Source organism: Panthera pardus, unplaced genomic scaffold (assembly GCF_024362965.1).
Source record: "Panthera pardus isolate Hobbes unplaced genomic scaffold, ASM2436296v1 HiC_scaffold_2, whole genome shotgun sequence".
In the NCBI taxonomy this organism is placed as follows: Eukaryota; Metazoa; Chordata; class Mammalia; order Carnivora; family Felidae; genus Panthera; species Panthera pardus.
This window is the reverse complement of record NW_026526765.1, coordinates 43,109,929-43,132,124: the sequence shown is the minus strand read 5'-3', so window position 1 is coordinate 43,132,124 and position 22,196 is coordinate 43,109,929. Positions and strand designations below refer to the sequence as shown.

General features: G+C 38.5%; 1 protein-coding gene and 1 non-coding gene across 3 annotated transcripts in view; both read left to right on the top strand.

Annotated features, from left to right (window-relative positions):
• DCTN4 (dynactin subunit 4) overlaps positions 1–22,196 on the top strand; it is a 31,844-nt gene that overhangs the window by 6,614 nt on the left and 3,034 nt on the right. Inside the window, exons 4-13 of one of the 2 annotated variants that reach the window (XM_019464436.2) lie at positions 3,984–4,027; positions 6,349–6,456; positions 7,680–7,700; positions 8,149–8,222; positions 8,451–8,563; positions 9,283–9,392; positions 14,667–14,740; positions 16,880–16,934; positions 17,917–18,024; positions 20,242–20,339. In XM_019464436.2, the coding sequence (XP_019319981.1) occupies positions 3,984–4,027; positions 6,349–6,456; positions 7,680–7,700; positions 8,149–8,222; positions 8,451–8,563; positions 9,283–9,392; positions 14,667–14,740; positions 16,880–16,934; positions 17,917–18,024; positions 20,242–20,339 (805 nt within the window). The remainder of the gene's footprint in view (positions 1–3,983; positions 4,028–6,348; positions 6,457–7,679; positions 7,701–8,148; positions 8,223–8,450; positions 8,564–9,282; positions 9,393–14,666; positions 14,741–16,879; positions 16,935–17,916; positions 18,025–20,241; positions 20,340–22,196) is intronic. The other variant, XM_019464437.2, reaches the window with a different exon arrangement.
• LOC128778425 (U6 spliceosomal RNA) lies at positions 7,316–7,419 on the top strand. The gene has a single exon (XR_008424015.1). It is a non-coding gene; the product is annotated as a U6 spliceosomal RNA (small nuclear RNA).

The window sequence follows — 22,196 nt, the reverse complement described above, 5'->3', positions numbered from 1 at the left end:
TAAAGAGTCACATGTTCCTCCAACTGAGCCAGCCAGGCACCTCTATTTATATTTATTTTTATTTTAACAAAATAAATGATATTTTATTTATTTATTTAACTCCAGTACAGTTAACATACAGTATTACATTAGTTTCGGGTATATAATACAGTGATTCAACATTTCTATATATTATTCAGTGCTCATCATGATAGTGTATTCTTAAATCTCCTTCACCATTTATTTTAACTTAAAGATTTTTTGTTAATGTTTGTTTATCTTTGAGAGAGAGGGACTGAGTGTGAATGGAGAAGAGGAAGGGGCAGAGAGAGAGGGAGGCACAGAATCTGAAGCAGGCTCCAGGCTCTGAGCTGTCAACACAGAGCCTGACTCAGGGCTGGAACCCACAAACCATGAGATCATGACCTGAGCCAAAGTCAGACACTTAACTGACTGAGCCACCCAGGGGCTCCACCTTCACCATTTATTAAAATTAAATTGCTTTTATTCTTCTCCCCAACAATTCCATATCCAAATATCCCGGAGCATTCAAACACATCCTCAAATGTGCATATGTAAAATGTTTGTCAGTGAAACAGAAAAACTGTGTTGGTTTGGACCTAAAGACCTAAGGCCCTAATTACCTCTCTATCATTTGAGTATTTCAGAGCAGAGATTGCACTTATCTTCAGTAAAGGAAACTTCCTTTATTTTTACGTTTCATCTATACTCCATGGTTAACACCAGAAAGTAGAAACTGTGTACAGTCAGTTCAAAATCTTGAGTTGCTATTTAGTTTTTATAAAAACAGTAGTATTGCTAACTCCTCATTGTCTTATTTCTGAAATTGAATGAAATTTCAATTCTGAAACTTGATTTAGACTTGTTAAAAATTTGTATTTGGGGATTTTCATTAAAATTTCAGCTTACTAGTCTATGAGGAAGCCCATAACAAACTCATTATGTCAGTTGACATAACAAAAGTGAAGATGGGCTTTAAAAACTTTTTGTGTGTGAGAGAGCACGTGTGTGTGCGTGTGGGGGGGAAGTGGGGCACAGAGGGTGAAGGAGAGAGAATCTTAAGCAGGCTCTAAGCAGGGCTTTGTCTCACGACTGTGAGATCGTGGGACCTGACCCAGAGTCAAGAGTTGGATGCTTAACCGACTGAGGCACCTGGGCACTAAAAACTTACAGATTTTCACACACTTTAGAAGTAAATATGGATGAAGTTTCTTTAGATTCAACTCTGTTCTTAAAAATTTAAGATTTGATTCTGTGGTGTTTGCTCTTTTCGTTTAGAATGCTTGAGCTCTTGGTTGTTTTCTGACTTTGTACATGAGGTTGATAAAATACTCCTCAAAAGCAAAAGTTAACAAGTGTATCTTTAGTTCCTTAAGAATGTTCATTGGTGGATAGATATTTCCTGAAATGTGATTTGTGTTAGAAAGATCCTTCCTATAGCATCTTTTTAGATCATTAGTAAATATTTGCATGGGTTTTTTTTATTTTTTTTATTTTTTTTAAGTTCATTTATTTATTTTGAGAGAGAAAGAGTATGAGTCTGGGAGGGGCAGAGAGAGAGACAGAGAGAGAATCAATCCCAAGCAGGTTCTGCACTGTCAGCACAGAGCCCAATGTGGGGCTTAATCTCACGAACCATGAGATCATGACCTGAGCCGAAGTCAGATGCTTAACCAACTGAGCCACCTAGGCGCCCCTGTTTGTGTGTGTTTTAATGTCAGTGTGGCAAGTAAGTTGTTTGAATTTGCTTACAAATTTAAGTTAATTATGAAAAACAACCCACAGTGGCATAGTACATTTGCCCCAGTGAGTTGAAGTGTATTTTTCTACATTTGTATTTTGTGTCTTGTTATCAAATTATAGAAACAACGCCCAGAAGTCCAAATAGATTTCTCAGTGTTACTCTGTAGAGGATGTTTTATGCTTTTTAGATTATGAGCCATTAGGGTTGGAAAATTTATATTTCAGAACTCAAAACCTGTGTTTACTTCAGAAATCTATCTTCTCTAGGGTATCTTGACAATGATAATTGAATACTAGGAGCTCTTAAAGAGTACAGACAATTTTTTCTTTCATGATGTCATTGGCGTGTGAGAAGCTCTGAAACCACTTTAGAACTATTTGTTTATTTGTAAGTAAGCCATTGTGTCTGTAAAGTGCAGAGAAATGAGATTGTTATGTTTCCCAAATTGCTCTTCAGAATAAATTACCAGTTCTAAGGAAGCAATTAGGTAAAAACATCCAGAGTTTTCAAAATATTACAACTAAAACATTGCTTTCACATAATTGTTTTTCATGTTTGTCTCAAGTAAGGCAGCCTTTAAAATACAAATATTGTACTAAAGGATGTTAATTGTTGCAGTTTCTTGCAAGAAGGTATGGTGTCACCTTCAACAAGTGTCCTTTTTGTTTTGGAAAAAGGTTATTTTTAGTTATACAAATAATACACATTCCTGTATTTATCTTCCAGCTGCAGAAATTAAACAGAACCAAAACAGTTTAAGCCCTTGTGTAGGCCTTTCCATACCGCATCCCCCTTCCTCTGCCTCCTAAAGAGAAGCAATCATCCCAGTCCTGAATTTAGAGTTTATCAGTGCCCATGCCTGTCTTTATATTTCTCCATATATGTATGTAGCCACTGCCAAATGCTTTTCAATTGGAAACAAATGGAAAAACACTGCATGCATTCTGCTACAACTTTTCTCTGTCAGCATTATGTTCGTGGTATGTAGTTGATTTATGCATGACTTACCACAGTTTACCCACTCAGTCTCTTCTGATGGACACTTAGGCTGTTTTCATTTTTTGGATTTGGACAACAGTACTGTTAGAAACATTCTTGTACATATTTCCTGAGTCACAAGAGTAAAGTTTTCTCTACATAACTGAAAGTAAAATTGCTTAAGTTGTGTATATCTTTAGCGCTCCAAAATGGCTTCCCAACTTTGGTCCCACCAGTAACAAGGGTAGACTACCCATTGCTCCAGATTGTTGGCAGGTCTAGTATTGTTGGACTTCTTCCAGATTTTTCCAAACTGATGGTTATAAAGTGGTATCTCATTATGGTTTGCTTTTCAGCTTTTTTTGGTTAGCTTTATTGAGATACACAGTCACAGTTGACTCTTGAACAGTGCAGAGGTTAGAGATGTTGACCGCCCCCCCCCCCGCCCCCCACCATGCAGTCGAAAATCTGCTATAACTTTTGACTCCAGCAAAACAACTACTAATAGCTTACTGTTGACTGGAAGTCTTACTGATAACATAAATAGTTGATTAACACATATTTTGCATGTTATATGTATTGTATACATATATATTCTTATAATAAAATAAGCTAGAGAAAAAAATACATTTACATTACTGTATTGTACTTATTGAAAAAAATCCACTTATAAGTAGACCCATGCAGTTCAAACCCATGTTGTTCAGGGGTCAGCTATATTCATTATGGTTTTACTTTTAACTTTCTGGAATAATCTTTTCCATTATGATTTGTGCGGTGTATTTCTTATGAAAGAAATTCTTCTCTAAATCAAGGTCATAGAACATACAAATTGCACAGCATTACAGGTAAGAGCAGGGTCTTAAGAATCAGACTACTTGAGTTTGAATCCTATCTTCACCACTTACTATCTATGTGACTTTGAGCCTCAGTTTCCTCATTGGTAAAATGAGACTGATAATAAGAATGCCCATCTCAGAGGATTATTATGAGTATGAAAGGGTATGTAATACATTTCAAATACCTGGCACAGAAACTATGCATGTGTTAGTTGTGGTGGGAGCGGTTATCTTTATCACCATCATTCTTTTTAGTGAAAATTTTGTTTTGAGTGTCTTGGTTTATATAATTTATAGGACTGTTAGAAATTCTGTGATTTTATGTGTTTAAGTTGCATTATTTGGCCTGCAGATGATCCGGTTTTTATGAAAATGTAAATATTAAATTATGAAAATATGCTTAACGTTCCTTTGTCTTGCAGCTAGTGGTGGTTGGCAGGAACCCGAAAATCCTCACACGCAACGGGTGAGTGAAGTGTCATCAGAGAGAGGATGAGCTACAAAGATGGAGGGAAAGCTGAAGATCTTCCATGTTACGGACTATGGATATGGCATATGCTTAGAAATCTGTGATGTGTTTTTTGGTATCTGTTACATATAGAAAGTGCTCTCATAAGACATTAAGTCACAATGGCTGTGTTTTCCAGTCTGACTTAAGTTCATAGAAAAACCTAGCTGTAGCTTTAGTTCTGTGGCCAGGTTGTGAATCAGAATAAGGACATAGTATGCGTTTGTCTCTGTTTGTCATGTATCCGCCAACTAAGTTAAGGTTCTGTTTGTTCTCAAATGCTCTTGGAAATACCATGGACATATAGATGTCTGAACTCCTAGAAACACCACACATATAAGATGCCCTTGGACGAAGCAGTGGTTGCTGATAGAAGCACGACTCGAGCATTCTTTAACAGTTTAAAGTGAATTGATCTGTTTGGGAGGTACCCGAGCTGATTCGTTGCTGCAGAAACTCAAACATGAGAAAGAAGATGACGTGGTAGTGAAATGAAGGACTTACGGTCAGGCTGTACATTAAGCAGTGACTTCTAATCACTCACCTGTGATATCAGCAAAAGTTAGAAATACCATGGATGAGAGTGTGAGGAATTGGACCTTTCACATACCCTATTGTTAGTGTAAATTAGTACAGATTTCTTGAGCTTTCAACAGCATATATATGAACTGTGACCTACGGAAATACTTGCATTTATGCACAAAGATATGTATATTCATTGACCAGACATTTATTGAGCACTTATGTCCCAGGGGCCATGCTGAACAGTAGGGATACATGGTCCCTTTCTTTATAGAGCTGAAGTCCAATGGGGAAATAAAACTTGATCAAATTATCCCCAGATAAAGGAGAAAGGGTGATATGTGATGTGAAGGAGAAAGAAATTGTGCCTTGTGAACATTTAAAGAAATTGTTTTCATCTTTATTTGTCTTAGAGAGCGGGGGACAGGGGCAGAGGGAGGGAGAGAGAGAGAGAGAGAGAGAGAGAGAGAGAGAGAGAGAGAGAGAGAGAATCTAAAACAGGCTCCATGCTTAGTGCAGAGCCTGATGCAGGGCTTGATCCCACGACCCTGGGATCATGACCTGAGCTGAAACCAAGAGTCAGATGCTCAACTGACTGAGCCACCCGGGCCCCTTGTGAACCTTTATTAGGGAGATTTCAGCTAGTTGAGTCCATGTCTGAGGACTGTGCTGAGCTCTGAGGACAAACAGGCACAGAAGGGAAAGAATTCAAGGCAGAGAAACAGCACATACAGAGAGCTTATAAGTGGAAGAAGCAAAACAAGTTGTAGACAAGAAGGGGAGTGTGACCAGAGCACAGCACAGTATCAGACAAATGGACAGAAGAATGTGGGGTTGGACCATGTGGGACCCCTTGGACCAAGTCAGGGAGATTGAGAAGCTTTGAACTGTTTTTAAACTAAGTGCTGACAAGATCACGTTAGTGCTTCTAAGAAGTAATTGCTGCTGAACTGAAAGTGAATATCAGGAAGCCATTAAAGTCGCATCATAGGAAGTGCTTAAATACCTTAACAGATATCTGTGTTACACAATAAGATGCAGCCTTGAAAACAATGAGATCTGTTGACTGGATGAAAAGTTCCTAATACTTCTAGTCAAATAAAAAGTTATAATTTATTTCTCCTATATGAAAAGTGTTTTCAGACCTATGAAAGCTACGTATGTATACATGGGGTTTTTGTTTTAATGTAGGCAGATTGTAATATTATCATACCCATGTCTGTGTGTAAGAATGCTATCTAAGCTGATAATTGTGGATGCCTCTGGTGAGGGGAAGGGTGGACTTGGGCACAAGAGAAAAGAGAAGTATCAGTTTTTATTCTTTATGTTAAATATTGTTTGAACTTTTCACAACATATATTGCTCTTAGGATTAAAATATGTTTTAAAAATGAAAAGGTACAAGTGGTGAAGACAGTACAAGCTGTCACAGTCTTAGATGTCCTGTGGCCATGCGGAAAAAATGGGAGCAATTGTGAGGGGAAACAAGTAAAGAAGTAAAAGAATAATAAAAAGAGGGCTTGAAATTTCCAAGCCTTTTCATTGCCCGTTTCTTCCTGTTGCCACAGTTTCCATTTTAATTCTGCAAATAATTGAGAGAAATGTGATAAAGAGAAATTCTCTTTGAAGGGCAAACTTGACTACTGTAGTAATTTGTCTCCTTCATTCGTTATGTGTCCAGTCAGTGGTGTTGATTAATTTTGCATATTTCCTGTTAGCTTTTTATGCAACAAATACTGCATCTTTGATTTCTTACAGATGAACAAACTGATTGAGTATTACCAGCAGCTTGCTCAGAAAGAGAAGGTTGAACGAGATCGCAAGAAACTAGCACGGCGTAGAAACTATATGCCTTTGGCTTTTTCGGTGAGGACTTGGTCCAAAAAAGGAGTGTGCATTTCATTGATCGAGGCCTGTGTGGCATGAGAACAGTGACCCTTTCGGAAATTGGCCACTGTCCTTAGATTCCTGAATGATGGGTAGCAGAGAATCCTAGTGTCTAAGTCTAGCAGTTAACGCTTTTGCCATATCACGAGTTCTATTTGAGTTCTTTCAGTTTTAAGGACATTTGTGTTCCTTTTTGCATCACTGTCCTCCCTCTCCTGATTATTCCCCACAGCTCATGTTTAATTTTGTAGGCATCACAGAACTCTTAAACAGAAAGTCAGAAGAAGGTGGGCAAGTGGTAGATTTTATTCACGTTACCCAGTAGCCCACCTTTGACATCCTGTAGTAATGGTTTTCCAGCTCTCATGATTATTTCTGGCACCTTCCTATGTTTCTCCAGTGTGAAGAACACTGACTTTTACGCAATGCATTTGGGTGGTTAAATAAATAGTAACATATGTACGTGTAATTGTTAGGAATTATTTATGGAAGTCGCTGTCGACTATTTGTACTACCAATCCAGACGCAAAAGGTTAGGATTTGGCGCTTTTGTTATTGTCCCCCAAGTTTCATTTGCTGTCACAGAACAATTTCTTTTCTCCATGCTTGCTGGGGGCCCAGCAGGTTGACATTGAATACATAACATTTACTGAAGGACAGTGATGTCTCAGGCACCGTGCTAAGTGCTTTTCCCATTTTATTTAATTCTCACAAAAATCCTGTAGGGTAGTTTGACAGTTGAGGAAATGTAACTTACCATCCTGCTTCTGTATGACAATTAGTTTAAATCACTGAAACTCTAAGGGTTGGTGAGGTCCATATAAAAACCTTTAGTTTTGTGCTCGCTTTGGCAGCACATATACTAAAATTGGAACGACAGAGAAGGTTAGCACGGCCCCTGCACAAGGATAAATGCAAATTTGTGAAGCGTTCTATAAAAAAAAAACTTAGTATTTAATAAAACATTAAGACATGCAAGGCATCTACATTTGCCAGAGACTTTAATGAAGGCTAAATAAAACTTACGGAATAGTTCAGTGCTATAATCAGCATACGCACTACTATGTTTAGGAGAGGAATTTGAATTAAAGGCATTATTCTTCCAGCTTCCCTTATAACCTGCCTGCTGTATGAGTTTGCTTCTATCTTATGCTGCATTTTTTTGTCTCTGTTGCAACCTGCTGCTATTTGGGGGCCTACAGCAACACACTATTCATGTAGTGGTAAGTTCTCTTTTATGATTCTTGCTAACCCTGAAGAAGTTAGCAGGTGATCACTGGTGTTCCATGAAGACATTCATCATGTAGCTTAGACACTCCACATAGTTCTGGTCTAAGCCATAGAGCCATTGCTTAGATACTTTTAGATTAATAGTAAAAAATAAAATAAAAATCACATTTAGTTCAATTTTGCTGTACTAATATAGTTTCAGTCTCCATGTGTGATGCTTTTATTATTCTTTTAAGAATAAAATGATGTGGGGCTACAAATTTCTTTAAAAGGAACTTTAAATTAGCTTTTTGGTTTTTTGTTTTGTTTTTTTTTGTTTTTTGTTTTTTTTTTTGCTTATTTCCCTGAGCTTCTCATGCTGTCCCACCCCAAAATCTTTCTTTTGGTAAATAGGATGTATAAATACGGGATTTGTAATCGGGATTTCTGAACTCTCTTTAGGACAAATATGGTCTTGGAACGAGGCTTCAGCGACCACGAGCTGGTGCAACCATCAGTACTCTTGCCGGACTGTCGTAAGTTTGGACATTAAATGGCTTGGAGGAGAAAAGCAGGTATCAAAATGAATATTGAAGGAATGTGACGTAAAACAGTGCCTACTGGGGAAGAAGAGTCTCATGCTTAGAAAAGACCTGAGCAGAGAAAGAATGTCCTACAATAGAAGAATGCTTCAGTTATTGCTATCATAGACTTTGAATATAATCAGGTGGACCTTTGAGAAATTAGTGCTTTTTATCTTTTAGCCTTAAAGAAGGAGAGGACCAAAAAGAGATAAAGATTGAGCCAGCTCAGGCCGTGGACGAAGTAGAACCTCTACCTGAAGATTACTATACAAGGCCAGTCAATTTAACAGAAGGTAATATTTTACATTATTCTACTTTGTTTCTATTTCACATCTAATCTGCTTTGGTTACTAAATGCCCTGGATTTTGAGTTTGTTTTTTTTTAAATGGGTATTTATTTTTGAGATAGAGACAGAGTATGAGCCAGGGAGGGGTAGAGAGAGAGGGAGACACAGAATCCAAAGCAGGCTCTAGGCTCCAGGGTGTCAGGACAGAGCCTGACACAGGGCTTGAACCCATGAATTGTGAGACCATGACCTGAGCCAAAGTCGGACACTTGACCAACTGAGCCACCCAGGCACCCCTGGGTTTTGAGATTTTTAATGCCATAGCTGTTAGTAGTAAAATAAATCAAGTAGCAAGTGAGATGGATACAATCATTTGAAGAACTTTAAAAAAAATTTTTTTTTGAGAGAGAGACAGAGTGTGAGTGGGGAAAGGTTAGAGAGAGAAGGAGACACAGAATCCAAAGCCAAGCTCCGAGCTGTCAACAGAGTCCGACGGGGGGGCTCGAACTCACAAACTGTGAGACCGTGACTTGAGCTGAAGTTTGATGCTTAATTGACTGAGTCACCTAGGCACCCCTGAGGAACTTTAAAATGTCAAATTTCAATATAGTAGCTTTTTGAAGAACTATTCACAAGGGAAGTGTTGTTTCATGTGATAATTTCATATAAGCCTGATTTTGAGCAAGTCATTACAAACTAAGCCTGGTTCCTGCCTTTCATACTAGTGACCACCCTTCAGCAGCGCCTCTTGCAGCCTGACTTCCAGCCAGTCTGTGCCTCACAGCTCTATCCTCGTCACAAACATCTTCTGATCAAGCGGTCCCTGCGCTGTCGGGTAATTATTCCATTTTGTAGAGTTGCCATTTGTATAAGAGAAAAGCAAAAATAAATTAAACATTGGGATCTGACTAACATCGAAACTTTGGGGGACGTAGTAAATATAAAGAATGCTTACAGAGAATGTACTAGGTGTCTAGGCATCATTTTAAATGCCTTCAAGATAAAAATCCTTACAACTATGAGATATGGGTACTATTGTTACCCCTGTTTTATAGATGTGGAAACTGAGGTACCTACAGGTTAATAAGTTCATAGCACTAATCCCTAAGAAAATCATGAAAGAATATGTAACTTTTAGGCTAATAAAGAGGAAACGAAAAGGAGTAATAATAATTTAAAAGAAAGCAAGAAAGGAAAGACAACAGCAAAATCGAGCCTCTAGGAATTTATAACACAAACAACTGAATTTTTTCAATAAATAAATTATAAAAGAAAACAAAAAAAGGGGAAAGAAACCTTTTAGATCAGTGCTATTCAGCAGAACTTCTTCTGATGATGGAAATGTTCTGTATTTGCACAGTCCAACATGGTAGCCACTAGTCGCATGTTGCTATTTAGCACCTGAAATGTGGCTGAGGTGCTAAATCTTTCAAATGACCACTTGTGACCAGTGGCTACTGTTAACAATACAGCTCTAGAAGAGATCTACCAAACATAGTATGTAGACTTCATTTAAATCCCAATTCAAACAAAACATAAGAAAGGGGCCAGGGAGCGGGGAGGAAAGGAAGAAACATTTATGAAATCTTTGGGGAGATTTAAACACTAGCTGGATTTTTGATGCTATCGAAAGAACTTGCCATGTTTTTAACGGATAAAAATAGTATTGTTATTTTTAAAAATATCTTTCAGAGATACATACCAAAACATTTATGGATGAAATGACATGATGTCTGATACTTGTTTCAAAACAATCAAGCATGGTGAATGGGTGAGAGTATAGATGAAACCAGATTGGTCATTGTTGCTAACAGGTTGCTAATTTGTTGAAGCTGTGTGACATGTACTAGGAATTTCTACTACTAATTTGTATTTTGCATATATAAGAATATTTCTATAATGAAAGAGCTCTTCAAAAAAGAAGGAAAGGGGTGCCTGGGTGGCTCAGCTGGTTGTGTCCAACCTCGGCTCAGGTCATGATCTATCAGTTTGTGAGTTTGAGCCCCACATCAGGCTCTCTGGTCTCAGCGCAGAGCCTGCTTCAGATCCTTTGTCTCCCTCTCTCTCTGCTCCTCCCCTGCTCGTGCTCTCTCTCTCTCTCTCTTTCAAAAAATAAATAACATTTAAAACATAAAAAAAAAAAAAGGAAAAGATACTGGCTTCTAATTGTGGAATGAATAAGTCACTGGAATAAAAGGCACAGCATAAGGAATATAGTCAATGATGTTGTAGTAGTGCTGGATGGTGACAGACAGTGGCTACGCTTATGGTGAGCACAGCATAGCTTAAAGGGATGTTGAGTCACTACGTTGTACACTTGAAATTAATGTAGCATTGTATGTCAACTGTACTCAACAAATTTTAAAAAATAAGGAAGGAAAAGCCCATTTTAAGTATAAAGACATGTATTGATTAAAAGTAAATAGATGTAGACAGATAAACATGCTAACACTAATCTTTCTAATCAAGAAAGCAAGTGTAGCTATCTTAGTTTCAGACAGAGCAGATTTCAAAGTAAAGAAAGTTAACAGGGATAAAGAAGGGCATCACATAATGATAAAGGGGCTAATTTTCCAGGAAGACATAACAATTCTTAACATGTATATGCCTAACACTAGTGTCAAACTATGTGAGGCAAAACCTGATAGAGCTGCAGGAAGAAATAGGTGAATCCACCTTCATAGTTGACATTTCATCACCCCTTTCTCAGAAACGGACAGATGCAGCAGGCAGAAAATTAGTAAGGACATAGCTGAACTCAACAACGTCATCCATCACTGGATAAAATTGACATTTGGAGACTGCTTCACCTAGCAACAGCAGAATATACATTGTTCGCAAACTCATCTGGAACATTCACCAAGGCAGTCTACATTTTAGGCCAGAAAAAGAACAAAACAAAACAAAAAGCTCATCATAATGGATTTGAAAGAATAGAAATCATACAATGTCTACTCTCAGGCCACCGTGGGATTAAACTAGGAAGTAAGAGAAAACTAGAAAGTTAGCAAATACGTGGAGATTAAACAACACATTTCTGTTCTAAATAGCATGTGTCAAAGAAGAAGCCTCAAGAGAAATTTAAAAATACTTTAAGCTAAATAAAAACGAAAACTACTTATCAAAATTTGTGTGATGCTGGGGCGCCTGGGTGGCTCAGTCGGTGAAGCATCAACTTCGGCTCAGGTCGTGATCTCACGGTCCGTGAGTTCGAGCCCCACATCGGGTCTGTGCTGACAGCTCAGAGCCTGGATCCTGTTTCAGATTCTGTGTCTCCCTCTTTCTCTCTCCTTCCCTGCTCATGCTCTCTCTCTTCTCAAAAATAAATAAACGTTAAAAAAAATGTTTTTAAAAGAAAAATTTGTGTGATGCTGTGAAAGCCATGCTTAGAGAGAAATTTATAGTATTACATTCATAGATTAGAAAAAGAGGAGAGATCTAAAATTAGTCATCTAAGTTTTCACCTTGGGAAACTGGAAAAAGAAGAGCAAATTAAATCCACAGTAAGCAGAAGAAAAGAAATAATAAGAATTCAAGCAGAAGTCAATGAAATTGAAAATAGGAAATCAGTAGAGAATATCAACAAAACCAAAAGTTGATTCTTTGAAAAGACCAATAAAATTGATAAGCCTCTCTCCAGGCTAAGTAGGGAAAAAAGAGAAAGGGCACGAATTACTAGTCAAATGAAAAAGGGGACATCACTAGAGATCCATGAAAATCAGAAGGATAATAAATACTCTGAACTCTGTGCCCACAAATCTGATAAAAGAAGAAATGTGTGATCTGAATAGGCTTATGTCTATTAAATAATAAATTGAATCACTAATAACCTTCAAAACAGAAAGTCCTAGGCTCACACGTGTTTACTGGTGAATTCTACCACATATTTAGTTACACTAATTCTTTTTTTTTTTTTTAATGTTTGTTTATTTTTGAAGGAGAGAGAGACAGAGTATGAGCGGAAAGAGGGAGACAGAATCTGAAGCAGGCTCCAAGCTCTGAGTTGTCAGCACAGAGCTGGATTTGAGACTTGAACTCACAAGCTATGGGATCATGACTTGAGCCAAAGTCAGATGTTTAACCGACTGAGCCACCCAGGCGCCCCAATTATACCAATTCTTATAATGGCTTTTTACAAGGTAGAAGCAAAGGGAATACATCCTAATTCATTCTATGAGGCCAGTATTACCCTAATACTAACCAGGCAGACATTACAAGAAAAGTACAGATCAGTGTCTCATGAACATATGTGCAAAAATCTTCAACAGGATATTAGCAAATCAAATCCAAAAAAGTATTAAAAGAATTATACACCATAACCAAGTGGGATATATTCTTGGGATGCAGGGCTGGTTCAACATTTAAAAATCAGTGAAATCCGTCACATCAGCAGACTTAAAAAAAATCACATGATCATATCGGTAGATGCAGAAAAGGCATTTGACAAAATCAAACACCCATTCATGATAAAAAGAAGAAAAACTCTCGAAAACAGGAATAGTGAACTTTCTCTACTTGATACAGACTGTCTACCAAAAGAAAAGAAAGGGGGGAGCGCCTGGGTGGCTCATTCGGTTCAGCATCTGACTCTTGATTTTGGCTCAGTTCGTGATCTCACAGTTCATGGGATCAAGCATCATGTCGGGCTTCCTGCTGGCAGTACAGAGCCTGCTTGGGATGCTCTCTTCCCCTCCCCCCACTTGTACTCTTTCTCTCTTCTCTCAAAATAAACATTAAAAAAAACTTTTAAGTTTATTTCTTTATTTATTTAAAGAGAGTGCGGGAGGGGCAGAGAGAGAGGGGAAAGAGAGATAAAATCCCAAGCAGGCTCCACGTTGCCAGTGCAGAGCCCAGTGTGGGGCTTGAACCCACAGACTGTGAGATCATGACCTGAGCTGAAACCAAGAGTTGGATACTCAACTGACTGAGCCACCCAGGCGCTCCAATAAATAAACATTTAAAAAAATAATAAAGGATTAGTGTCCAGAATACATGAAGAACCTTTAGCAAATTAGTAAGGAAAAGGTAACAACGGGATAAAAATACCCAGTAAATAGTAACATGCAAGTCATGGCAGAGGAAATCCCAGTAGCCGGTAAACATGAAAAATATTCCTACAGTAATCCAGAAAGTGTCTGTTAAAACTACAGTGAGACACCATTTGATAGTTACCAGGTTAGCAAAACATAACGCGTGGGAAATGATTGTACAAGAATCCTCATTGCTGCATTATTTATAGTAGCAAAGTCGTGGAAACATCCTAGATATCCGTCAATTTGGGCATAAGAAATGATGACAGTAGGATACAGAGGTACCTCTGTGTGCGGACATGGAATACCAAGACAGGAAGTGAAGACAAAGGGCGGAGGAGTATATAAAGTGCTCCCTTTTGTGTTACTGCAAAAAAGATGATGTCTGTGTATACTTGTACGTGCATAGGCTATTTGTGAAAAAAACACGAGAAACTGGTTGGGCTCTGGGGAGCGGGACAAGGGGACAAGTGATGGGTACCTTTATGCTGTACTTTTTTGTACTATTAAGAAATTTTTTTAACCAGACGTATGTAGTACCCATTCAAGAAAGTAAGTAAATAATTGTTACTGTATTTTAAAGCATGGAATCTGGAAACACACTATGTGGATTTAAATCCCAGCTTCAGTTCTTATTGGATCCGTGAAGTAGTACAGATTACTCATCCTTCCCATGCCCCATTGTCATCACCTGTAAAATGGGGACAATAATAGTTATGGTACGTAACTTTCCTCATAAAGTGGATGTGATGTTTAAATCCACTTAAACTAAGGAGCACATTGCTCAACACACATAGTATGTACCCAGTATGTGTTATTATTTCAGCAGTTGTTAGGCCCCACAAAGGTAGGATAGTATTTGATAGTGTGGTTGCTTATATCCACAAGTCCAAAACATCATCTTTTGTAACTTGTGGTAATCAGTAGCATACACACTGTTTCAAAGTATATGTGGTCTTAGAGCAGAATGAAACGACAAACCTTGAGTAAATGCTGCCCTTCTGAATTTAGCAGCTCTGTGGATCCAGCATGGGTGTTCTTGTTTTCCTCTGATACGTATTAGAATTTTTTCTTTTTAGAAATGTGAACATAATTTGAGCAAGCCAGAATTTAATCCAACATCTATCAAATTCAAAATCCAGCTGGTTGCTGTGTGAGTATTTTGGGATTGGTGTTTTTAGTTACCGTTTTTTGGCTTTTTTCAATATGAAATGTATTTACTCTGGGCTTACAAGAAGAAAATGACATCAGAACAGTTTTGCTATTTCTTCTGTTTAGATTTTGAACTACATATCATGAAGTTAAATACAAATTATAGACCTAGAATCAAGGGTGTTTGTACTAGGGACACAGGGACAGGGTGGTCCGGGGCAGAGATTGTTTTGTTTGTTATTGGACAGAGAGTCACTGGTCACTCATTACAAATTACAAAGTGCCGAGTTTTGGTATTGATCCAAAATATCAAAGTAAAAAATAATAAAGTATGGCAAATCGAAGAGTATCCCTTTCATTGTTCATCTTAATTATGTTCTGATAACAGTCTTTGAGTGGGATAAAAGTGATTATTAGTGTTAATTCACTGGGACTTGTCAAGAGAAGGGAATTTTATGTACGAAAATCACCTTTCAAACAAGAAAAGTAGTTTGAGAAATTAGGAAAATAATTGTCTTGATTTTAGGGCAAGAGAGACCTTCCTAAGTAAGGCAGGAAACCCAGAAACCACTAAAGAAAATAGACAGCTTTGCTCTTAGCAAAAAAAAAAAAAAAAAAAAAAAAAAAAAGACAACAAAGTCCTGGGACAGACAGTAGAGTAGGAAAGAGTATTCGGTATTCCATGATAGATAAAAATTTGATGTCCCTGGAAGACAGAATTCCCACAAATTGGAAAGGTAAAAATGGGAGTAGGACAAAGGATTTGAACTAGCAGCTTATAGAAGAGGAATTTCAAATGGTTATTGAATACATGGAAAGATACTGAGACTTGTTAGAAGTTTAATAAAGATCATTTAGTGCTCATGAGAATGTGGGGAAACGTATTTGCATACACTGTTGGTAGGCTTGTAGATTGCTTTATGGAGTCTTTTTGGAGAGTGGTCTGGAATATCCAGACAAAATTACATAGACTAAACCCAGGAGTACTGTCTCAGGAATCTATTCTTTGAAGCAAAAGCACCAATATCTAAAGATGCATATGTAAGGATGTGTATTATAACGTTTTAATGACAAAAAGCTAGAAACGCTTTCTGTGTCAAGCCAATTAACCATTAAAAACTAGTTGATTAAATTGAGGTACATTCAGGGTATAGAATATTATGCAGCACTTCTACATAAGTCGTCTGAGCAGTCAAAAACGTTGAGAATAGGTGTATAAACACCGAGCTGGGATTTGACTCTGGGCAGTTTTGAGTTCAGACTAAGCACATGTGAGTCTAATATTCTATTTTCTTACTTAAAGAGGCAGCAAAGGGGTACCTGGGTGGCTCAGTCAGTTAAGCATTCAACTTTGGCTCATGTCATGATCTCATGGTTCATGAGTTCAAGCCCCATGTTGGGTTCTCTGCTGTCATCACAGAGCCTGCTTTAGATCCTCTGTCTCCCTCTGTGTCTGCCCCACCCCTGCTCACACACACACTCTCTGAAAAATAAACATTTACGTTAAAAAAAAAAAGGCAACAAAACATACGGTAGTTAAGGGCAAGGACCCTGGAGCTACACTGTCTGAGTTTGAATCCTGGCCACTCACCAGTAAGTTACTTCTCCCAAGCCTAGTTTCTTCATCTCCGTAATGGGGATGATGATGATAATACTTGTGTCATGCAGTTACAGTGAAGATTATGTAAGTTAATTTTTTTAAGTGTTTAAAACATTGCCTGGCATGCATAGTGCTTTGTAAAAGTATTTGGTAAGTAATGTGGTGGTGTTTTTACACCCCTGGATGGTGTTACTAAGTCAGTCTTGGGTCCCATAACCAGTTGCCTTTTAGATTTACAGAAATGAATTAATAAAATCTCAAAAAATATGTCTAGCAAACGTATAAGGAAGATGTCTACCATGATACACACAGATATATGGGCCCTAAACTAGAAATGTGCTTAAGATTTAAGAAAGAACTCCTTAGCAGTTGGTTTCATTTCTTAAGTTCTAATTATGATGATATCATATGATTCTTTAAAATTCTATTTCTGTGCCATGTTCTAATCAAAGAAATCTTTGCTGTACTCACTTAAAAAAAAGTAACAATAATTTTAAGAGACTTCAGTGAACATTAATGTATTTTTTTATTCATGCATAGCAATTATATTCCAGAAGTGAGAATCATGTCAATTCCCAACCTTCGCTACATGAAGGTTAGTACTTTGCTTGTTAACAGGGAGACAAAGGATTGGTCAGAGATGTGTGCATGTATGTATGTGGGTGGCTGTGCGAGATTCAAGAGCAAGGGATAGAAAAGAAAGGAATCATAAAGGAATTGCGATTTTTAATTTCTTTAAGCAGGGATTCTTGACAACAGCATCTTTGGCATACATTTAGAAGGAGTAGTGTGTACATTATACAAAGATGGAATCATGGGTGGGGAAAGAAAGAAGATGTTTTACCCCACAAGCATCTTTAGCCACGTGATTCCACCATCTCATGCCTGTGAGTGTATCAGATAATCAGGAATCAACTGGATTTCTTTACCATGGCCTTTCTCTTCTTTGAGGTCCTTATCTACGCCCCCTCCTCCTGCCCCCCACCATGAGTTGTAGAATATTCTGCAGCAGCCTCTTTAGTTGTTTCCTTCCATGCTGCTTATGAAGATGTTTATGTAGTCCATGTTCATTTAAAAGATTTTGCTAATCTCAACAAAGTACCAAATAAGGGCAAATTATGGTTCAAGAAATCATAAAAATCTTTTAAGTCTTGATGAATGATTTTTTCTACGTCTGCTTACCCTGTGGCTTTCATATTTATGAGGACTTCTTTTTCAGTCCCTAAGTGGAGGGCTGGGTGGAACAAGAGTTACAAACTTTTATTGCTTAGATAATGTATAGTCCCCAGATTTTCTGGATCTAGTAACTGGCCCTTTCTGTGGGATCTGTCCTATTTCCTCATGTGATAGCAACTCCAGAGCATACATAGCCTGACATATAAATAATAGAATAGGAATCAGTGAGCACTTGGAGGACCCAGTGATGTAGAGGCGTAGGTAGGTGTTAACTACTCAGAAATAATGGGGGATTGCGGGGAAGGTGACAATTTTGTGAAATGCTTGGTATAGCAACTAAGAAAGTGGCCCTAGGTGGCAGTAGTAGAACATGTCTAAGAGAGGCTTTTCGTGTTCCCCAGGAGAGCCAGGTGCTCCTGACGCTTACGAATCCAGTGGAGAACCTCACCCATGTGACACTGGTGGAGTGTGAGGAGGGAGACCCGGATAATATCAATAGCACTGCTAAGGTAGGTGCATTTTGCCTCATCCTGATGGACCCTTACTTTTCCTGTAGGGGCCTTTTGACCTGGCTTAAAGGACTCCATGCTGTCTTCCGTTTCCATATCCAAGTCGTCATCAAGTTCTTTTGATTTTACCTCTTGAGTTTTTTTTACTTTATGCACAATCACCCTACCATTACTCTGTTGGAAGGTCTCTTCCGTTCTTACGTGCACTGTGACAGTAACTTCCTGGCTGCCTTGTTTTGAGTCCACCCCCACTTCCATTCCAGCCCATCTTCTGTCTTACCACCGAAGTGATCTTTCTAAAATCTAACTTTGATCATGACATGCTGATCATTGGCATCCCTCTGACTTGGGAAAGAAACCCAGATTCCTCAGCATAGCAGAAGAGCTTAATGGCCTTCCCTCTATCTTTTCTTCCAGGATGACCTTCTGTTTTTTTTTTTTTTTTAAAAACTTGATGGGTTTTTTTTTTGTTGTTGTTGTTTTGTTTTTTAATTTTTGAGAGAGACAGAGCTTGAGTGGGGGAGGGGCAGAGAGAGAGGGATACACAGAATCCAAAGTAGGCTCCAGGCTCTGAGCTGTCAGCACAGAGCCCGACACAGGGCTCGAACTCACGAGCTGTGAGATCATGACCTGAGCTGAAGTCGGACACTTAACTGACTGAGCCACCCAGGCACCCCTTTAATTTAAAAAAAAAAAATTTTTTAATGCTTTATTTTATTTTTGAGAGAGAGAGAGATTGAGAGCAGGGGAGGAGCAGACAGAATCTGAAACAGGCTTCAGGCTTCAAGCCGTCAGCACAGAGCCTGATGCAGGGCTTGAACCCACAAACCATGAGATCATGACCTGAGCCGAAGTCAGATGCTTAACCAACTGAGCCACCCAGGCACCCCTCCATTAAATTTTTTCTTTTAATATTTATTTATTTTTGAGAGAGAGAGCATGCGAGCAAGGAGAGGCAGAGAGAGAGGGAAACACAGAATCCTAAGCAGGCTCCTGGCTCGAACCCATGAGTCACGAGGTCATGACCTGAGCCGAAGTCGGAAGCTTAACCAACTGAGCCATCCAGGTGCACCTTTCATTCTGCTTTTTAATGATTTCACTTACTAGCATCATTTTCAAAGAGAGATGACACTCATCTGTCCTTATTCTTTTTAAAAGTTTGTGGTTTTAAAAAATGTGTTTATTTAATTTTAAGTAAGTTAACATACAGTGTAATATTGGTTTCAGGGGTGAAACCCAATGATTCATCACTTACATATAACACCCAGTGCTCATCCCAACAAATGCCCTCCTATCATCCATTTATTTATTTTTTTTTTTTTATTTTTTTTTAAACGTTTATTTATTTTTGAGACAGAGAGAGACAGAGCATGAATGGGGGAGGGTCAGAGAGAGGGAGACACAGAATCCGAAACAGGCTCCAGGCTCTGAGCGGTCAGCACAGAGCCCGACGCAGGGCTTGAACTCACGGACCGTGAGATCATGACCTGAGCTGAAGTTGGACGCTTAACCGACTGAGCCACCCAGGCTCCCCGCTCCTATCATCCATTTAGCCCATCCCCCTTTCTACCTCCCCTCCAGCAACCTTCAGTTTTTCCTCTGTATTTAGGAGTCTCTGATGGTTTGCCTCCTTCTCTGTTTTTACCTTATTTTTCCTTCCCTTCCCCTATGTTAATCTGTTGTGTTTCTTAAATTCCACATGAGTGAAATCATATGATATTTGTCTTTCTCTGACTGATTTATTTCACTTAGCAGAACACACTCTAGTTCCATCCATGTGGTTGCAACTTGCTTTTTTAGTAATACTAATAACCTGTGAGACAGAAAGAAGTGCCTGATATGTACACCCAGCTTGTAGATTTGCTCTCTTTCTCTTCATACCTCCCCAGGCTCATTTGTATCCATAATTACAAATATGGTTGACGTTGTTACCTGCTAACCTCTGACATAGCAAAGTTGAGGCCTCCTTACAACATAAGGCTGAGTCTGAAGAATGCTTAACAGTTCTTTGTTTTTGTACTTTTGCTGGAAATGTCTGTGTTCCTAAACAGTATGTTTTCAAACACTGTATAAATAGTGAAGTAATATTGTGTATTTCTTGAAACTTGAATCTTCTGTGTGTTTAGGTCAGTGTCACACTGTGCTGTATTTTGTCGAATGAATGGCCTGCAACTCACTGGCCCATTCGGAGGCAAACTTCTCTGTTTCACTCTGCAGGTTGTGGTGCCTCCCAAAGAGCTCATCTTGGCCGGCAAGGATGCAGCAGCCGAGTACGACGAGTTGGCAGAACCGCAGGACTTCCAGGACGATCCTGAGTGAGTGAGCGCTCAGTGACCGCCCCCCCCCCCCCCCCGACCTCACACACACACCATAGCTGGCTCATATGGGAGCCCCACGTGCAGATCCCAGTTTTCTCATCCTGGTTTTTGAGATACTTTTTTCCTATGATAAAAATAATTACTATAGCAATTTGCTGAATACATCTACAATGATGAAGAAGAAAATAAAATAAAATCCCACTACCAGAGAAAAGCACCATTAACATTTTGGTCTTTGGCCTTCCATGTATTTCTTCCATCATTGGGATCATTCTGTAAGCCGTTTTTTAACCTTTTTTTCCTTTTAAATATATTTGTCCCTCTTAATAAAAAATATCAAGTACATGATTTTTAATAGTGTGGACAGGATCCAGTGTTCTCTCCCTATAGTTTTATCATTAGATTTGTCCATGTACCACTCATCCCCTGCCCTTTGACTAAAAGATTTTACTCTCTCATACCTAATAACTGAGAAGTAACAACCAAACCTTTCCCTGGGTGAGGGTACATCAGTACACCAGTCTAAAACTGCAGCTGGAAACTGCTCCTTCCTGAGGGAAGCATTGCTGGAATGATGCCCACAGGAACCACGCACAAATAGGAAGCTCATAGGCAGGAGCAAGCCCCTACCCCTTCAGATTTCCAGTCTCCTTTAGACCCCTCCTAAGCTCCCTGTCGGGAGCCAGCCTACAAAGCAGAAACATGGACAGCAGAATCCTGTGTCACAAAGCAAGATATAGAAGGTGGGCTTGGAGCTGAAAGAATAGCTTCACATACAGGCACAAGGAACACATAAGCTTTTTAAACAGAATGATCCAAAGCTTCCTCAGTAAGACGTTAGAAAGAAGAAATAACATGGGATGGGGTTGGCGGGGCGGTGTGGATAAAGGGCAAAGATGAGATTAGTACAATGATTAGCAAACTTGAGTGAACTTCAGAAAGCATCAGGGCAGGTGTTGTGTTTTGTTTTGTTTTGTTTTGTTTTGTTTTGTTTTTAGTCTGTAGAGTCCCAGGCCCCGACCCAGATACTCTCTTTAGCAGGTCTAGCGGGGCACCAGAAATCTGAATTTTTTTTTAAAAGCTTCCTAGATATTAGTGGTTACCTGAGAAGTCAGCTAGAAAGACACTAATTTTTTCCGAGTTTTTTTTTTAATGAATCTGATACAAATCAAGGGTTCAGTTATTTACTGTAGTACAAAATGCATTGTTAGTCCAATACAGAATTCATTCTCTCTCTGTAATCCTTGCTTTATGTGGGTCCTTAAATGACATTAATTAGGTAATAGAAATTTGTTAAACCAAGGTTGGTTTCTGAAAAGATCATCTGCGATAACAAATTTCTAGTCAGGTTACATGACAGATTTAATAAAAAATTGAATGAACTATATTTCACATTGTACTTTTAGGACTTTCAGGTATTTGGACATTAATACTATATAATAGTGTATAAGTAGGTAACTGTTTAAATCCAGTAAGTTTTCTTAGAGTGAGTATCATTTGATAGTAGATCAAATTCTGTCTCATTGCCCTTTAGCTTTTTGTTTGAAACTAAGTTACTGAGGCACAAAGTTCAAGTGCATGTCACAGAAGATGAAAGTTGAAACTTCAACTAAAGAGATCATTTTTCTGTTCTAAAAATTTCTAACTTACAGAGCTTATTTACAAAAACACATTAATCTGTGGTGTTCCAGAAATTCCGTTACAGCTCTGAGTTAATATCAGTCTGTATCCTATAGAAATATTACCACATGCACACAAAGATAAATGTAAAGGGGTAGTCGTAGCACCATTGTCTATAACAGAGGAAAACTGGCAATAATGTCAGTATATACCAACTATAGTAACTCTATGAGA